This window comes from Ranitomeya imitator, chromosome 2 (genome assembly GCF_032444005.1).
Source record: "Ranitomeya imitator isolate aRanImi1 chromosome 2, aRanImi1.pri, whole genome shotgun sequence".
Taxonomy (NCBI): domain Eukaryota; kingdom Metazoa; phylum Chordata; class Amphibia; order Anura; family Dendrobatidae; genus Ranitomeya; species Ranitomeya imitator.
In genome coordinates this window covers 253,198,355-253,216,557 of record NC_091283.1, presented here as the reverse complement: position 1 = coordinate 253,216,557, position 18,203 = coordinate 253,198,355, and the positions used below count along the sequence as shown (strand labels likewise).

General features: G+C 43.8%; 1 protein-coding gene across 1 annotated transcript in view; it reads right to left on the bottom strand.

Moving 5' to 3' along the window:
* Nucleotides 1-13,294: 13,294 nt before the first annotated feature.
* LOC138662946 (zinc finger protein 182-like) overlaps nt 13,295-18,203 on the bottom strand; it is an 81,171-nt gene continuing 76,262 nt past the window's right edge. Inside the window, exon 11 of the mRNA XM_069748959.1 lies at nt 13,295-15,299. Within this exon, the coding sequence (XP_069605060.1) occupies nt 13,693-15,299 (1,607 nt within the window). The 3' untranslated portion in view covers nt 13,295-13,692. The remainder of the gene's footprint in view (nt 15,300-18,203) is intronic.

Sequence of the window (18,203 nt, the reverse complement as noted above, 5' to 3'; positions counted from 1 at the left end):
ATTGTGGATTCTAGATCAATCCTGATCCTAGTGTGAACAGTGGTCGTAATACCATTGCAATCCCTTCATCAGAGCAACCTGTTTGGCACTGACAAATACAGTATTATACATCACAATGTGAATATTCTAAGAAATGATGATGCTATGGACAGTATTTTTAAAAATGGCATTAAAATATTGGCTAGACATGCACCGACGTTAGATGGTTATTTGTCTCCAAGCTTCCACAATCCAAACAGGAATTCCACCCATCTCATTGGTTGACCACGACAGGTTTTTACAAGTGTGGACAATTTCCATGTAAAACATATTCACATTCTAAAAAAACTTTCACTTTTTCAGATAATAAAAATGAAAAAAATCCAAAAAATTAAAACATTTTTTAATTGCAGTTCTGACCATGTGGTCTATATTATTGAGTGCTCAGCATGCAAACTCCAATATGTTGGTTCCACTCTTCGCAAATTAAAAATTAAAATAAGGGAACATTTATGACATTTCACAACCAGCTACACGGAATATTTCTAATTTATCAAATCATTTTGTTACCGTTCACAATAGACAAACAGCGTTCCTTTAAGTTTTTACAATAGAACATATCAATGCAGATCCATTGGGCGGGGACAGAGAGATGAAATTATGTGATAAAGAAGCATTTTCAATACATTTATTAAATACACGTGTTCCATCAGGGTTAAATCTTAAAAAATAAATCATGTTGCATTACTGACTGTTCTTTTTTTATTTCATTAACTTGACAATTCCAGTTTTAACATTTAATGAATTCTCTTATATATTTGTTGAAGGTGGTGATGTGTGTTTTTTTTTCTTTCCACACCTGTTATGTCTTTGTATAAAATGATGCTATGCGTGGCCAGAGCTAACAGACTAAGAGCACTTGTGTGTTCGAATGGCGAACAATGTACACAGGCCCTCTCCTTCCGGTATATCCAGTTTTTGTATGTCGTATAGCCTATTTTTATTTTAAATGAATACTATTAAAGTTAAGTGATTTAATCTCTTGGAGCTGGATTCTCGTTTTTCCACATGTGAATCAGTGTGTGTTCATAAAAGCTGAGTGTGTTTCAGGGATCCAGACAGACTCTTGCATCTTTCATCCAGCCACTGACTTTTCTGGATTGTGAATCATGGGGAAAGCAAAAGAATTGTCAAATGATCTACGGAAAAGGTAGTTGAATTGTATAAAACAGGAAAGGGATACAAAAAGATATCCAAGGAATTGTAATGCCAGTAAGCAGCATTCAAACTGATTAACAAATTGAAAATCAGGGGCTCTGTAAAAACAAAACCACGGTCACGTAGACCAACAAAAATGTCATCCACAAATGCCAGGAAAATGGTTCGGGATGCAAAGAAAAACCCACAAATAACATCAGCTGAAATATTGGTCTCTGAAAACTAGTGGTGTAGCTGTTTCAAGATGCATAATAAGGAGGCACTTGAAGAAAAATGGGCTGCATGGTCGAGTCGCCACAAGAAACCTATTACTGCGAAAGTACCTCACCTACAATACACAAAACAGCACAGAGACAAGCCTCAAAATTTCTGGAACAAGGCAATTTGGAGTGATGAGACGACAACCAAAAACGTTACATTTGGAGAGAGGTCAACAAGGCCTATGATGAAAAGAACATCATTCCTACTGCAAGGCACGGAGGTGGATCGCTGTTTTGGGGATGTGTGAGCTACAAAGGCACATAAACTTGGTCAAAGTTGAAAGAAAGATGAATGCAGCATGTTATCAGCAAATACTGGAGGCAAATCATCAGCACGGAAGTTGCGCATGGGACGTACTTGGATGTTCCAACATGACAACGATCCAAAACACGAGACCAAGTGGACCTGTCATTGGCTACAGTAGAACAAAGTGAAGGTTCTGGAGTGGCCATCTCAGTTTCTTGTCCTCAATATCATTGAGCCACTCTGGGAAGATCTCAAGCGCAGTTCATGCTAGACAGCCCAGGAATAAATTTACAAGAACTGGAGGCCTTTTTTCAAGAAGAGTGGGCAGCTTTACCATCTGAGAAAATAAAGAACCTCATCCACAACGACCACAAAAGACTTCTAGCTGTCATTGATGCCAGAGGGGTCAATACACGATATTAAGAAATGTAGTATGTGATCTTTTCATCAGGGTCATTTGTACTGCAGAGGTCGCTTCCCTCCCATTGATGTGGGCTCCGGCGCTGAGCCCACATCTTTCCTTGGGACATGTCAGCTGTTTTGAACAGCTGACATGTGCCCGGAATAGCCGCGAGTGGAATAGTGATCGACAGCAAGAAATTCCATAGCATCATAGCAAGTAATTCTACTACATAGAGGCGATCTGATCATCGACTCTATATGTAACAGAGCTGATCGGGCTATGGCAGCTTCTCGTCTCCCATGGAGACTATAAAAAAATAATGTTTTAAAAAATATAAGTTTAAATCACCCCCTTTTCGCCTCATTAAAAAAAATAAAATAAAATCAAACATACACATATTTGGTATCGCTGCGTTCAGAATCGCTCGATCAATGAAAAAAAGATTAACCTGATCGCTAAACAGGGCAGCAAGAAAAAAGTCAAAATGTCAGAATTACGTTTTTTGGTCGCCGCGACATTGCATTGAAATGCAATAATGAGCAATCAAAACATCGTATCTGCACCAAACCCGAGATCATGAAAAATGGAGACGCTACCAGTATTTTTATTTTTTTTAGAAAGTTTTCTTTCACTACTTAAATAAAAAAGAACCTAGACATGTTTGGTGTCTATGAAAAAGTAATGACCAGGAGAATCATAATGGCAGGTCAGTTTTAGCATTCGGTGAACACGGTAAAAAACAAATAAAAAAAACGTTATGGAATTGCACTTTTTTTGCAATTTCACCACACTTGGAATGTTTTCATTGTTTTCTAGAACACAAAATGGTAAAACCAATGATGTCATTCAAAAGTACAACTTGTACCACAAAAAACAAGCCTTCAAGTGGCCATATTGATTGAAAAATATAAAAGTTATGGCTCTGGGAGAAGGGAAGCAAAAACTGAAACACAAAAACTAAAAAGGTAGGGTCTTGAAGGGGTTAAAAAGAGAACGCACAATAGTTTGACAATAAATGGCTTCACCCAACCACTAACTGAGTGAAGAAAAAGGTTTGGTATTGTCTATCGTATTCTTTGAAAAAAAAACCAAGAAAGCAACAATTCTGAGAACAACTGTATGGTGCACTTAAAGGGAACTTGTCACCCCCCTGGCATTTTTAAGTAAAAGTGTAGCATTAAGGCTGTATTCTGTAAAGGCGGCTCTTCTTTTTGTGCCCCCTTCTAACGCTGCAATATTAAATTTTATAATTTTCACGCCATACCTTTAGTCTGTCTGGGGGGCATGCCTTTTCCCCCGGACACAACCGCCTCCCAGCCATCAGTCAAGCCCCTCAGTGCACCGGGCGCCGCCTCCTGTCTTCATTCACTTACCCGGCGCCTGTGCTTTCCTTTTTCGGGTATGCACCGTTTGCGCTGCCCTCAATTCACATCACCTGATGTATTCATCTCGCGCCTGCGTGTAGCCGAGGCCAGAGATCCCGCCCCGCAGTGTGAATAAATCAGAACACACTGCTGGGCGGGATCTCTGAAACTGAACCTGTCAAAAATGAACTCCTCGTGTTTTCTCCCTCTACTGATCTACCTTTGCCTGACATTGCCATCTCCGTATGCGGTTCCACCATAACTCCCAATCAACATGCCCGCTGCTTTGGGGTCATGTTCGAACTCGGCTTCAGGAAAATGGCCGTCGTGATGTCCATCTGCGCACGCGCGGCACCCCGCGGCCATTTTCCTGAAGCCCCGGGAAGTAGGAGACTCCATCTGCGCACGCGCGGCCTCAGGAAGATGGCCGCGCCCACCGAGAAACCGCTGAATAGCGGCGAGCGCGCTTTTTGTACAGCTGCGCAGTGCATTTGGCACTTGCGCATGCGAGAAGCACTACGCCACCAACGGGAACATAAGCAAGATGTGGGGGAAGAAACAGCGCTGTGACCACGCCCATCCGACCTGACCAGCCTGATTGACAGGCGAAAAAGGCCACTTTTGTAAGGTATTTCGGCAGCATAGGTAGGGAATGGGGGGACAAAAAATACCCTATTGTAATGCACAGCTCAGGCCCTATTTCACGGTATTTTTATCTCCTACTGAAAAAAACGGGGTGACAGGTTCCCTTTAACAAGTGTCCCTCATTCAGTATTTACATAAAGGGTAAGAATGGAGATAAGATCAAGAAGCATTACTTATTATTTAAACTATTTGCACAGTTTTTCCCTCTCTGCTTTAGAAAGCACAATGCATAATTAGCATATCAGCAAACATCACTAGTGATCAAGGATAAGAGCACAATAATAGTCAATATTACTGGCTTACACAAACAAAAGTCTGTTTTCGTGACCAACCAGAAATCAACAGTTAAATTTGAAAGCCAACATACAGATACCATTCTATTATTCTTCGTTTGCTAAAAATAGTCTTCTGCTTAATTAAGATACAATGATTATTGTCTTCACAATACCAAAAGTAACACAACAAAAAATAATAATAAAAAAAAAAAAAGTTCAAATCACCCCCCCCCCTTTCGCCTCAATTCAAAATGAAACAATAAAAAAATCAAACATACACATATTAGGTATCGCCGCGTTCAGAATCGCCCAATCTATCAATATGAAAAAAGAATTAACCTCATCGCTAAACAGCGTAATGAAAAAAAGTGAAAACGCCGGAATTACTTTTTTTGGTAGCCACAACATTGCATTAAAATGCAATAACGGGCGATCAAAAGCTTGTATCTGCACCAAATGGTATCATTAAAAACATCAGCTCGGCACACAAAAAATAAGCCCTCACCCAACACAAAAAATTTCCAACAACCTTGGAATTTTTTTCCATCGCCTCAATAAAAAAGAACCTAAACATGTTTGGTGTCTATGAACTCATAATGACCTGGAGAATCAGCGGCAGCTCAGTTTTAGCATTTAGTGAACATGGTAAAAAAAAAACACAACTGTGGGATTGCACTTTTATCTGCAATTTCACCAAACTTAATTTTTTTTTCTCGTTTTCCAGTACATGTTATGTTAAAACCAATGGTGTTGTTCAAAAGTACAACTCGTGCCTCAAAAAACAAGCCCTCACACGGCCATTTTGACTAAAAAACACCAAGGTTACTTACTGGTAGCCGGTTTTTCCGGAGCCCATGACAGCACACCTGAGAGAGGGATCCGCCCAGTCGGGACAGGAAACCTACCGAAACAAAAGGGCGGTACCTCTCCCTCGCTTCAGTTGGTTTTCAGAGCATGAGAGGCCTCCTTGGTTAGTACACATGGTAATCCATCACCACATTATAATAATAACAAAAAACACCCAACTAAAAGTGCGCACCAAAGGGTGACAAAAGAAGGGAGGGAATATACAGGTGCTGTCATGGGCTCCGGAAAAACTGGCTACCAGTAAGTAACCTTGGTGTTTTCCCGTCTCCCATGACAGCACACCTGAGAGATTTTTGGAGAAAGGAACACCTTAGGGAGGGACCACCGCTTGCAGCACCCTTCTACCAAAGGTAAGGTCAGTTGAGGAGGATAGATCTAGCCGGTAGTGTCTAAAGAAGGTAGACGGTGAGGACCAGGTAGCGGCCTTACAGATTTGATCAATCGATACCTCTGCTTTTTCTGCCCAGGAAGTAGCCACGGCTCTGGTGGAGTGAGCCTTGATGCCTTCAGGGATCGGGGCACCATGAGAAGCATAGGATAAGGAAATGGCCTCCCTAATCCACCTAGCAATAGTACCCTTGGATACCCCTTAACCCTTCCTGCTACCCTGGAAAGCTATAAATAAGGACTGATCCTTCCTCCACTGACTAGTCAGAGATATATACTGTAAAATAGCTCTTCTTACGTCAAGCGTATGCAATTTCTCTTCCCCTGGGTTCTTAGGATTATTACAGAAAGAGGGCAACACAATTTCTTGACTCCTATGGAATTTAAGAACTACTTTCGGCAGATATGCCGGATCCGGTCTGAGCACTACTCTGTCATCAAATATCTGTGTGTAAAGAGGGGACATGGACAGGGCTTGCAAGTCACTCACCCTACGGGCTGATGTCAACGCTACCAGAAGTACTGTCTTAAGTGTAAGTATGTTTATTGATGACTCCTGCAAGGGTTCAAACGGAACACTAGTCAGAGCTTCTAACACCAGATTTAAATCCCATGGAGGAACCCTCTGAATTACCACTGGTCTAGACCTACTACACGATTTAATAAAGTGGGACACCCATCTATTGGAGGCCAGATTACAGTTATACAAGGCTCCTAATGCCGACACTTGTACCTTGAGCGTATTAGTTGCTAATCCCAACTGCAACCCCGCCTGTAAAAATTCTAAAATAGTACCCACAGGAGCTTTGTCCCCCAAAGGTTGCCCTGAAAAATCGAGAAACTTTTTCCATGTCCTGCCATATATCCTTGATGTAACTGGTTTTCTACTTTTCAACAAGGTGGAGACAAGCCCTGGTGAAAACCCCTGCCTACTCAGTAATGCCCTCTCAAATTCCAGGCTGCAAGATGGAAGCCCTTCACTTGAGAGTGGCATATTGGACCCTGAGTAAGCAGGTCCGGAATTTCTGGCAGGATCCATGGATCGGTCACTGACATTTGTCTCAGGAGGGAGAACCAAGGTCTTTTTGGCCAGAATGGAGCAATCAAAATTACTCTCGCCTGCTCCATTCTGATTTTTCTCACTACCGTCGGAATCATCGCTATTGGTGGAAACACATATGCGAGACTGAAATTCCATTGTATGTGGAGGGCATCTACTGCAAAGGGTTTTTCTCTTGGGTCTAGTGAACAGAAGTTCTCTACCTTCCTGTTGTTTAGGGTGGCAAACAAATCTATCACAGGTAGGCCCCAAGCCTGCACTATCTGTTGAAACACTCGGGGATTCAAAGACCACTCTCCTTGTTTCAGTGTTTTGCGACTTAGGAAGTCTGCTTTCATATTCTCGACTCCCTTTATATGGAGAGCCGAGAGGGAGAGTAGGTGGCGCTCCGCTAGTTGTAGGAGGACAGATGCTGACTTCATCAGGGAAGGGGATCTCGTCCCCCCTTGGTGGTTGATATATGCGACTACAGCGCGATTGTCTGACATGACCCTGGTGTGATGACCCTGGAGGATGGGTAGGAAATGTTTCACAGCTTTTTCTACTGCCCATAACTCTCTCAGGTTTGACGCTTGTTGTGATTCTGATTGGGACCAAGATCCCTGAACTGAGAGAGTCCCCAAATGAGCTCCCCATCCTGAACCGCTTCCATCTGTGGTTATGATTTGATCTATCGGAGTTATCCACTGGACCCCTGATATCAAATGGTCTCTTACCGCCCACCATTTTAGGGAATCTGTTACCTCTAATGAAAGGCGTAGTTTCCCCTCTAAATGCCCTTTTAACCACCTCTGCGCTGACAGGACCTCCCATTGTAATTGTCTTAAATGGAACTGTGCCCATCTTACTGCCGGTATACATGAAGTCAGAGAACCCAACAGGGACATTGCCCTTCTCAATGTCATTACGGGGTGATGAATCGCTGACTCTACAAGATTTTGAATTTTGACCAGTTTGTTTTCTGGCAAAAGACAAAGCTGACGCCTGGAATCCAGGACTAAACCCAGAAAAGATTGCACTAGCTCCGGCGTCAACCTTGACTTGGCAAGATTTATTTTCCACCCCAACCGCTGTAGCGTTGATATGACTTGTTCTATTTGTGTTTGGCAATGTGTTGATGAGTTCCCTATTATGAGGAAGTCGTCCAGATACGGAACTATAACTACATTCTGAGAGCGGAGGAAGGACATGACCTCTGACATTAATTTTGTAAAAATTCTCGGTGCTATTGATAGGCCGAATGGTAGGGCAGCATACTGATAGTGTCTGAGACAGCCCTGTACATAAACCGCCACCCTTAGGTATTTTTGGTGGTCTTGATGAATTGGGACGTGGTAATAGGCGTCCTTCAGGTCTATGGCTGCCATGAAGCAACCTGGGAATAAGAGTTTTATGGCCGTATTTACTGACTCCATTTTGAAGGAGCAGTTTACTATTGACCGATTTAGATTTTTTAAATTGATAATAGTTCTCAGGGACCCGTCTGGCTTTCGTATGAGAAAAAGAGGAGAGTAAAAACCTTTTCCCTGCTCTTCCCCCGGGACCTCCACAAGAACCCGTTTTGATACGAGCTCCAGTACCTCTGCCTCCAAGGCTAGCTGCTCCTCTGGAGTCTTTCTTTGGGGCGTTAAAACAAAAGTTTGTCGCGGTGGAAAAACAAAATCTATTCTTAGGCCGTGTTCGATGACCTTTAGAGTCCAATGACTGGGGGAGATGTCTACCCAGGCTGGGAGAAAAGATGAAAGCCTTCCCCCCACCTCTGGCCTGGCGTCATTGGGAGGGCTTTTTTGCCGATGTTGAGGGACCTTTAAACATGTATCCAGATCCCCTTCTGTCTCTGGAGTCCCAATTCCTTCTATCTCCCGGGGGGCGGCCTCTACTAAATTTGCCCCTCCGAAAATAAGGCCTTCTAAAGTCCACAGGAAAACGAGGGAATCCCTTTTTCCTATTTCCTGCTTTCTCTAAAATGTCTTCCAATTTTTGACCGAAGAGGAAATGGCCGTCACATGGTATAGAACAAAGTCTATTTTTTGAAGGTAGATCCCCCGGGCATCCCTTCAACCAGAGAGCACGTCTAGCTGCATTGGATAAACTTGCAGCCCTAGCTGCCAGTCTTACAGAGTCTGCAGAGGAATCCGCTACGAAGGCAGCTGCACCTTTAGTCAAAGTTACATTGGGTAGAATTTCATCTCTCGGGGCTTTAGACTTCAGTTGCTCCTCTATCTGCTGCAGCCAGACAATAAGGGAGCGAGAGACACAGGTTCCTGCGATTGCTGGTTTCAAGCCCCCTGCGGTTGCTTCCCAGGTGTGTCTTAGGAACCCATCCGCTTTTTTATCTAAAGGATCCCTTAATACGCCAGAATCTTCTAAGGGAAGGGATAATTTTTTAGACGATCTAGCCACCGCACCATCGATTTTCGGAACCTTATCCCAAGTCTCAGAATCTTTATCCTCAAAGGGGTAACGTCTTTTAGAAGCCGAGGGAAGATTACCCAATTTTTCTGGTTTCCTCCACTCTTTTTCTATAAGGGCTTTTATTCTGGAATTGACTGGGAAGGTGCGTTTTCTCTTTTCCTCTAAACCCCCAAACATTATGTCCTCCAGGGATTTGGCCGCTTTCTCATCTTTAAGGCCCATTGAAGCTCTAACGGCTTTTACTAGCTTGTCCGTGTTCTCAGTAAGAAAGCACGGACGGCCCCCAACATCACTATCAGAAGAGGAGCCAGAGGACTTAGGAGAAGAGGAGCAGGGAGATAACGGTTCCTCCTGACCTTCCTCATCAGAAGGAGATACCTCAGAACCCGAAACTGGTTCAGGGTGCTTACCACCCTTTTTCTTAAGGGCTGCTTTAACAGAGTCTTGTACTTCGGCTCTGATTATTGCTCTAAGACTAGAGGCAAAGTCAGGGGTCTCTTCCTGGATAGTCTTTTGAATACAATCTATACAAAGACTTTTCTGCCACTGAACTGCCAATGGGACATTACAGAGGGCACATTCTTTATTCTTTGTCTTGGAACTAGCCTTCCTCGGTGCCTGCCAAGTAAACAGAAAATGTAGCCCATTACCACCAGGGTGACATTCACGTAGATCACTCACCACCCGCTGACCATAAAGGGTACCGGATTCCGAGGCGGACTGGGAGCACGGGGAACATTCCTCCTGGATGTCGAAGAGTCCTGAGACGTCCGACTAGGATGATTGCTGCTCCTTCCACTTGAGCGGCTATTCTTCTTAGGATGATGACGAGCAGATGTATCGCCTGATAAGGGCTCTTGCTGCTGCTGCTGCTGTAATAGCTGCTGCTGCTCCATACCCTCCATCTCTGGAAACTGTATGGGAATGAGCAGCGATCTATTGCAGCCACCCCCTTAATAAGGGGTCGTTCCACAGCGCTCTCCGCCTCTTTCGGTAACAATTCTTGCTCCTCTCCCCCTCCAGAACACCACCGGAGAGCTCACATAATTACCGGCGTTTCAATCCATGGGCGCCGCCATCTTGGATCCGGCGCGCCTCTCTGACGTCACGCAGGCACGCCCATACCCAGCGTGCTCTGCACTGAATGCCAGCCGCGCACCCGGAAGTCGCTCCAGCAGAGGGGGAGAGAGCGGCGTGGCAGCCGCAGAATGGCTCCAGAGATCCGGACTGCGCTGGACCGACGCCCGCACGTGCGCAAGAGCCCGAAGGATCTGCGGACAGCGCTACCAGCGTCCCGAAGGCCGACATACAGGCGTCCTGCCTGCTCTTCAAGTGCCGGGACGGGAGTGGGTAAGTGGATCTTCTATCAACTAAAAAATAAAAACAAAAAAGTACCGCCGTGATTCAGCACAAGGGTTCCCGTCAGGACAGGAAACCCAACTGAAGCGAGGGAGAGGTACCACCCTTTTGTTTCGGTAGGTTTCCTGTCCCGACTGGGCGGATCCCTCTCTCAGGTGTGCTGCCATGGGAGACGGGAAAATAATAATGATAATTAAAAAAAGATATGGGTCTGGGAGGAAGGTGATCAAAAAATAAAAATGCAAATTTAAGGGGTTAAACTGTTTTTAATTGCATGTTCTTTCATACTTTACCTAATAAAGAGGAGTTATTTTTACTGATAAATGTTTGTTTTGGGTCATTTATTTTCTGTTGGTATTTGGTTTATCCTATAAAACTCCCATACAATATTCTCACCTTGAACGCACGCCGCGCGCATCATGTTTTGTACAATTTGTCAATAATATATATAGGTTCTCCCCGTCTGAGTTATTTTTGAAGGTTAACAAAATACGATTTTCCTGTAATTCATTTCTCACCCTCTAGGTATAATAATGGCTTTTCCCTGTGTGGGATTTTTGCTGTTTATAAAGGTTGACAACTAGTTGGACAAGCCCTTCTCATTCCTCATGTTTGGTCCTGTTAAAATAAAAATCCTCATACAAACCTCCCGTGGTGGCGCCGTTTCACTGGAGTTGGCGCTTGTGTTCTTCAGGCTCTTTTGAGGTTGTTACGTCATGTGATCCCTGTGCCCAATCAGCGCTGACGTCACTGTCCCCACCTTCGAACAAATCAACCATCATGAGGCAGAGAGCAGCCGCGGCCCTGGCTTCCAGTTCATGGTCAATATATCCGAAGGAAGGAACAGTGAAGCTGCCGCTGATCGGGTGCAGGGCTCGTGTGATGTAACAACCTCACATAAGCCCCGGGACAGTGAGTCTCGACACCGCTGAAGTGGAGCCGGCCGCCAGCGGAGTATGAGTGTTTTTATTTTAATGAGGCCAAACATGAGGAATGAGTTCACTGAGAAAAAACATTCTAATAAGATATAATTATATATAAAATGATCAATGGATTAGAAGATTCACTGACAAAAGGATAAAACTAAACTTTATTAATTCCAAATGTAAAACTATACCCATAATTCACCCCCTGAAGGTTAGTCAGTAGGTGACTAATAGAAAAAACATGTACCCCACAGTTCAGTATATAGGGTGAGGTGACGTATACACACTCACTCTCCAAGCCTCTCATTTCTATGCGTTTCATCTAGACAAAAAAAAAACTAAAATCATGTTATCAGAAACAGTCAGAAAACCAGCCACATATTGGCAGATCCCAGACCTCAAACTATATACCGTATTTTCCGCTTTGTAAGACGCACTTTATTTCCCCCAAATTTGGGGGGGAAATGTGGGTGCGTCTAACAAAGCGGATATACTGCTTACCATTACAGGCTGGGAGGAGGGGGTGTCCGCCGCCGCTACCGCCTGCCGCCGCTGTCGTCCGCCGCCACTGCCGGGGTTGTCCGCTGCTGCCCCGGGTGATGCTGAAGGCTCCAGTGCTGCGGGGGGCTCTGGCGACATATTGTGAAAGACCAGAGCCCCCCGGCAGTTCTTCCATGCGTTCCAGTATGACTAATTCCGGGAAAATGGCCGCCGGAATCTCGGGAGATGAGATTTCAGCGCTGAGATCTCATCTCTCGAGATTCCGGCGGCCATTTTCCCGGAGTTAGTTCCAGTATGACTGACTCCGGGAAAATGGCCGCCGGAATCTCGGGAGATGAGATTTCAGCGCTGAGATCTCATCTCTCGAGATTCCGGCGGCCATTTTCCCGGAATTAGTCATACTGGAACGCATGGAAGAACTGCCGGGGGGCTCTGGTCTTTCACAAAATGTCGCCAAAGCCCCCCGCAGCAGCGGAGACAGCCCTACAGCACAGGAGCCCCCTGCAGACCCCTCATCCCAGCCTGCAGCAAAGGAGCCCCCTGCAGACCCCTCATCCCAGCCTGCAGCAAAGGAGCCCCCTGCAGACCCCTCATCCCAGGCTGCAGCACAGGAGCCCCCCTGCAGCACAGGAGCCCCCTGCAGACCCCCTCATCCCAGCCTGCAGCAATGCTCCACTCCTGCCTCCGGCAACGAGCCTGGGACCCTGATCCACCACAACCACAACCCCTGGTAAGTAATAAGACACATGGATTATAAGACGCCCCACCAATTTATTAAAAAATAGTTTTTTCCTATTTTTCTCCTCAAAATTTGGGGTGCGTCTTATAATCCGGAGCGTCTTACAAAGCGAAAAATACGGTACTTCGTAAGCTTATAAGCCACTGCAGTGTCAGGAATAGATAGTATGTGACAATACAGTATATACCGCTCAGGGAACACTTAACTTTCAGAGATAATCTCCATATTCATACTAAATAATGGCACAGATCTTCCAGACATTATGATTGCACACATCCCTAGTCTTTATAACGATATTGCACTCATTCCTTGACAGGCCGCAGCATGGCCATTAGTTAGAAGCTGCTATTGATCTTTGGAGCAGGTAAGTTTTCCCTGAGTGGTATATATTGGGCCATCTGAAAACGGAGTTTAGTCTAGGACAATTTGTCTGCACTACTAATTAACAGCTGTTACAATACCAAACTAGGGCAGTCCCTATAGGAGAAAAACACAAGAATTATAATGTATTGTCACATACTATCTATTCCTGACACTGGAGTGGCTTATAAACTTACGAAATATATAGTTTGAGGTCTGGGATCTGCCAATATGTGGCTAGTTTTCTGACTGTTTCGGATAACATGATACCTGATTTTGTTTTTTTTTTGTCTAGTCTCGCTTCAATATAGGTCACTATTAAATAGTCTCCTGATGAGTCGCCTTTGGTGAGGACGATGTCCGTAGAAATGAGAGGCTTGGAGAGTGAGTGTATATACATCACCTCACCCTATATACTGAACTGTGGGGTACATGTTTTTTCTATTAGTCACCTACTGACTAACCTTCAGGGGGTGAATTATCGGTATAGTTTTACATTTGGAATTAATAAAGTTTAATTTTAACCTTTTGTCAGCAAACATGAGGAATGACAAGAGACAACCCCTTTAAGACGATTATGTTTTGGTTAAAACTATTCCAACATTATGAACATAAAAAAGGCTTCTCCCCTATGTGAAATCTCTGATGTTTATCAACAGTTGATTTCCAAGTAAAATATTTTCCACATTAAGAAAACGAAAAAGGGTTCTCCTCTGTGTGACTGCAGTGATGTCTAACAAGAAGCTGTTTCCATTTAAAACATTTCCCACATTCTGAACAGGAAAAAGACTTCTCCCCTCTGTGAGTTCTCTGGTGGCTAACCAAATTTGATTTCTGCCTAAAACATTTCCCACATTCTGAACAGGAAAAGGGCTTCTCCCCTGTATGAGTTCTCTGGTGACTAACTAGACTCCCTTTTTGGTTAAAACATTTCCCACATTTTGAACAGGAAAAAGGCTTCTCCCCTGTGTGAATTCTACAGTGAATAACCAAATCTTTTTTCTGGATAAAACATTTCCCACATTCTGAACAGGAAAAAGGCTTCTCATCTGTGTGAGCTCTCTGGTGAGTAACAAGAAGCTGTTTCCATTTAAAACATTTCCCACATTCTGAACAGGAAAAAGGCTTCTCCCCTGTGTGAGTTCTCTGGTGACTAACCAAATATAATTTCTGGCTAAAACATTTCCCACATTCTGAACAGGAAAAGGGCTTCTCCCCTGTATGAGTTCTCTGGTGATTAACTAGACTCCCTTTATGGTTAAAACATTTCCCACATTTTGAACAGGAAAAAGGCTTCTCCCCTGTGTGAATTCTACAGTGAATAACCAAATCTTTTTTCTGGATAAACCATTTCCCACATTCTGAACAGGAAAAAGGCTTCTCATCTGTGTGAGCTCTCTGGTGACTAACAAGAAGCTGTTTCCATTTAAAACATTTCCCACATTCTGAACAGGAAAAAGGCTTCTCCCCTGTGTGAGTTCTCTGGTGACTAACCAAATATGATTTCTGGCTAAAACATTTCCCACATTCTGAACAGGAAAAGGGCTTCTCCCCTGTATGAGTTCTCTGGTGACTAATTAGACTCCCTTTCTGGTTAAAACATTTCCTACAATTTGAACAGGAAAAAGGCTTCTCCCCTGTATGAGTTCTCTTGTGACTAATTAGACTCCCTTTCCAGTTAAAACATTTCCCACATTCTGAACAGGAAAAAGGCTTCTCCCCTGTGTGAATTCTATGGTGATTAACCAAATCTGATTTCTGGTTAAAACATTTCCCACATTCTGAACAGGAAAAGGGCTTCTCCCCTGTATGAGTTCTCTGGTGAGTAACTAGACTCCCTTTCTGGTTAAAACATTTCCCACATTCTGAACAGGAAAAAGGCTTCTCCCCTGTGTGAATTCTACAGTGAATAACCAAATCTGATTTGCTGTTAAAACATTTGCCACATTCTGAACAGGAAAAAGGCTTATCCCCTGTGTGAATTCTACAGTGAATAACCAAATCTGATTTCCTAAAACATTTCCCACATTCTGAACATGAAAATGACTTTTTTGCTTTAGGAGCAGTTTGTTTTTTAATGCCTCTTTTGTGACTTTGATTTTCCTTAGTAGTCAGTAATGAATCAGAAGATGGGACCTGTTTCATAGGATCGGATGACAGATCTTTGCTGTGAATGGATGTCGATATATCTGGAGTAACAGCAATCACTTTAGTTGTATCTTGTAGGATCTCAAGATTATCAGATTTAAAAATTGAAGATGTCAGCTGTCCCTCTGATCTCCTGGTACAGTCATCTGCCAAGACAAAAAACTTTTTTTTTTAATAAAATATCCTTGAGTTTTAGATTTTTGAACATTTCTACATAAACTGTCGATAAAAATGGCAAGCTATGTAAAAAACTTTAAAGGGAACCTGTCACCCCCAAAATGGAAGGTGAGCCAAGCCCAGTCATCAGGGGATTATCTACAGCATTCTGTAATGCTGTAGATAAGCTCCCAATGTTACCTGAAAGATGATCAAAAGAGGTTAGATTATACTCACCCAGGGGCGGTCCCGCAGCTGTCCGGCCGAAGGGCGTCGCTGGTCCTGTCCGGCGCCTCCTATCTTCATTCCATGACATCCTCTTCTGGTCTTCACGGAGTGGCTCTGGCGCAGGCGTACTTTGTCTGCCCTGTTTAGGGCAGAGCAAAGTACTGCAGTGCGCAGGCGCTGGGCCTCTCTGACCTTTCCCGGCGCCTGCACACTGCAGTACTTTGCTCTGCCCTTAACAGGGCAGAGAAAGTATGCCTGCGCCAGAGCCGCGGCATGAAGACCAGAAGAGGACGTCATGGAATGAAGATAGGAGGCGCCGGACCAGACCAGTGAAGCCCACCGCAGCGGGACCGCCACTGGGTGAGTATAATCTAACCTCTTTTTATTATCTTTCAGGTAACATCGGGGGCTTATCTACAGCATTACAGAATGCTGTAGATAAGCTCCTGATGACAGTGGACTTAGCTCACCTTCCATTTTGGGGGTGACAGGTTCCCTTTAATTATTCATCAAGACAATGACAGTCCACCTTGTTGGATGAGCCAGTAGTGCGTGGTGTTCAACTGTTTGTTCATTCAGCCTCCCAACTATCAAATAAAAAGAAGCCAATCAATGTTATGTAGGCGAAAATAATACTTATTCTCATCTCACAAAAAGCCAAGTCCCCACTCAGGTCCATCATCTGTCAATGGAAAAACAGAGGTTCCCACACTACTAGTGGCTCAAAGGCTGTTGAAAAGTAACAGTTTCTATAAACCAATCCAGCAAAATCCGCTCTCACTTCTGAGTCTTGCAGTGTGCTCAAACAACATTTAGGATCCCTGTATTTAGTAATATTATAGTGAGAAGAATCCACTTAATTTGCAGTGTGTGTCTCCTGGAGCATTATGTGCTGGGTAATAAAATGGAAAATTGTAATTTTCACTCTCCAACATCCACTGCGTGCTGATTTCCAGAAAGTGGCTGTGGAGTCAAAATATTAATTCCTCCTACACACGTGGTCAAAATTGTTGGTATCCCTCGTTTAATGACAGAAAACCCAGAATGCTCACAGAAATAACTTGAATCTGACAAAAATAATAACAAATCAAAAATCTATGAGAATGAACAAATTAAAGTCAGACATTGCCTTTTAACCATGCTTCCACAGAATTTAAAAAAAAAAAAACTCATGAAATAGGCCTGGACAGAAATGATGGTACCCTTAACTTAACCGCTTCGTGACCGCCAACGATAAACATCGGCGCTAGCTATAACGATGGGATTCCGGCGCACAACCCTTGCTGTGACCCCCGACCTTATCGAGACCTGGTTGGTTCAGGTCCTGATGACATCAGCATCACGCCAGCCAATGAGACAAATCACTAAGAAAGTGTGTTGTAGCAATGAACTTTCCCGGGCGATCTGCCTCATAAAAACGCTGTTTCTCCTCAGATGTCAGTGAGAGATTAGAGCAGAAACAGTGTTAGAAGTGCTGCTGGCAACAGCTGTGTCAGTCAGCCATCTTGTTAAAAAGTAAAAAAAAAACAGATAAGGCAGGTTAGGGTTAGTGCTATAGTTAGGGTTAGTGTTGGGGCTAAAGTTAAGCCTCTTTCACACTTCCGTCTGTACAGGGCCGTAGCTAAGCGTCGTCCCGACGTACCGATGACGTGCAAATTCGCCACAACGTGGGCAGCGGACACAGTAACATAACATAGTAACATAGTAACATAGTTAGTAAGGCCGAAAAAAGACATTTGTCCATCCAGTTCAGCCTATATTCCATTATAATAAATACCCAGATCTACGTCCTTCTACAGAACCTAATAATTGTATGATACAATATTGTTCTGCTCCAGGAAGACATCCAGGCCTCTCTTGAACCCCTCGACTGAGTTCGCCATCACCACCTCCTCAGGCAAGCAATTCCAGATTCTCACTGCCCTAACAGTAAAGAATCCTCTTCTATGTTGGTGGAAAAACCTTCTCTCCTCCAGACGCAAAGAATGCCCCCTTGTGCCCGTCACCTTCCTTGGTATAAACAGATCCTCAGCGAGATATTTGTATTGTCCCCTTATATACTTATACATGGTTATTAGATCGCCCCTCAGTCGTCTTTTTTCTAGACTAAATAATCCTAATTTCGCTAATCTATCTGGGTATTGTAGTTCTCCCATCCCCTTTATTAATTTTGTTGCCCTCCTTTGTACTCTCTCTAGTTCCATTATATCCTTCCTGAGCACCGGTGCCCAAAACTGGACACAGTACTCCATGTGCGGTCTAACTAGGGATTTGTACAGAGGCAGTATAATGCTCTCATCATGTGTATCCAGACCTCTTTTAATGCACCCCATGATCCTGTTTGCCTTGGCAGCTGCTGCCTGGCACTGGCTGCTCCAGGTAAGTTTATCATTAACTAGGATCCCCAAGTCCTTCTCCCTGTCAGATTTACCCAGTGGTTTCCCGTTCAGTGTGTAATGGTGATATTGATTCCCTCTTCCCATGTGTATAACCTTACATTTATCATTGTTAAACCTCATCTGCCACCTTTCAGCCCAAGTTTCCAACTTATCCAGATCCATCTGTAGCAGAATACTATCTTCTCTTGTATTAACTGCTTTACATAGTTTTGTATCATCTGCAAATATCGATATTTTACTGTGTAAACCTTCTACCAGATCATTAAT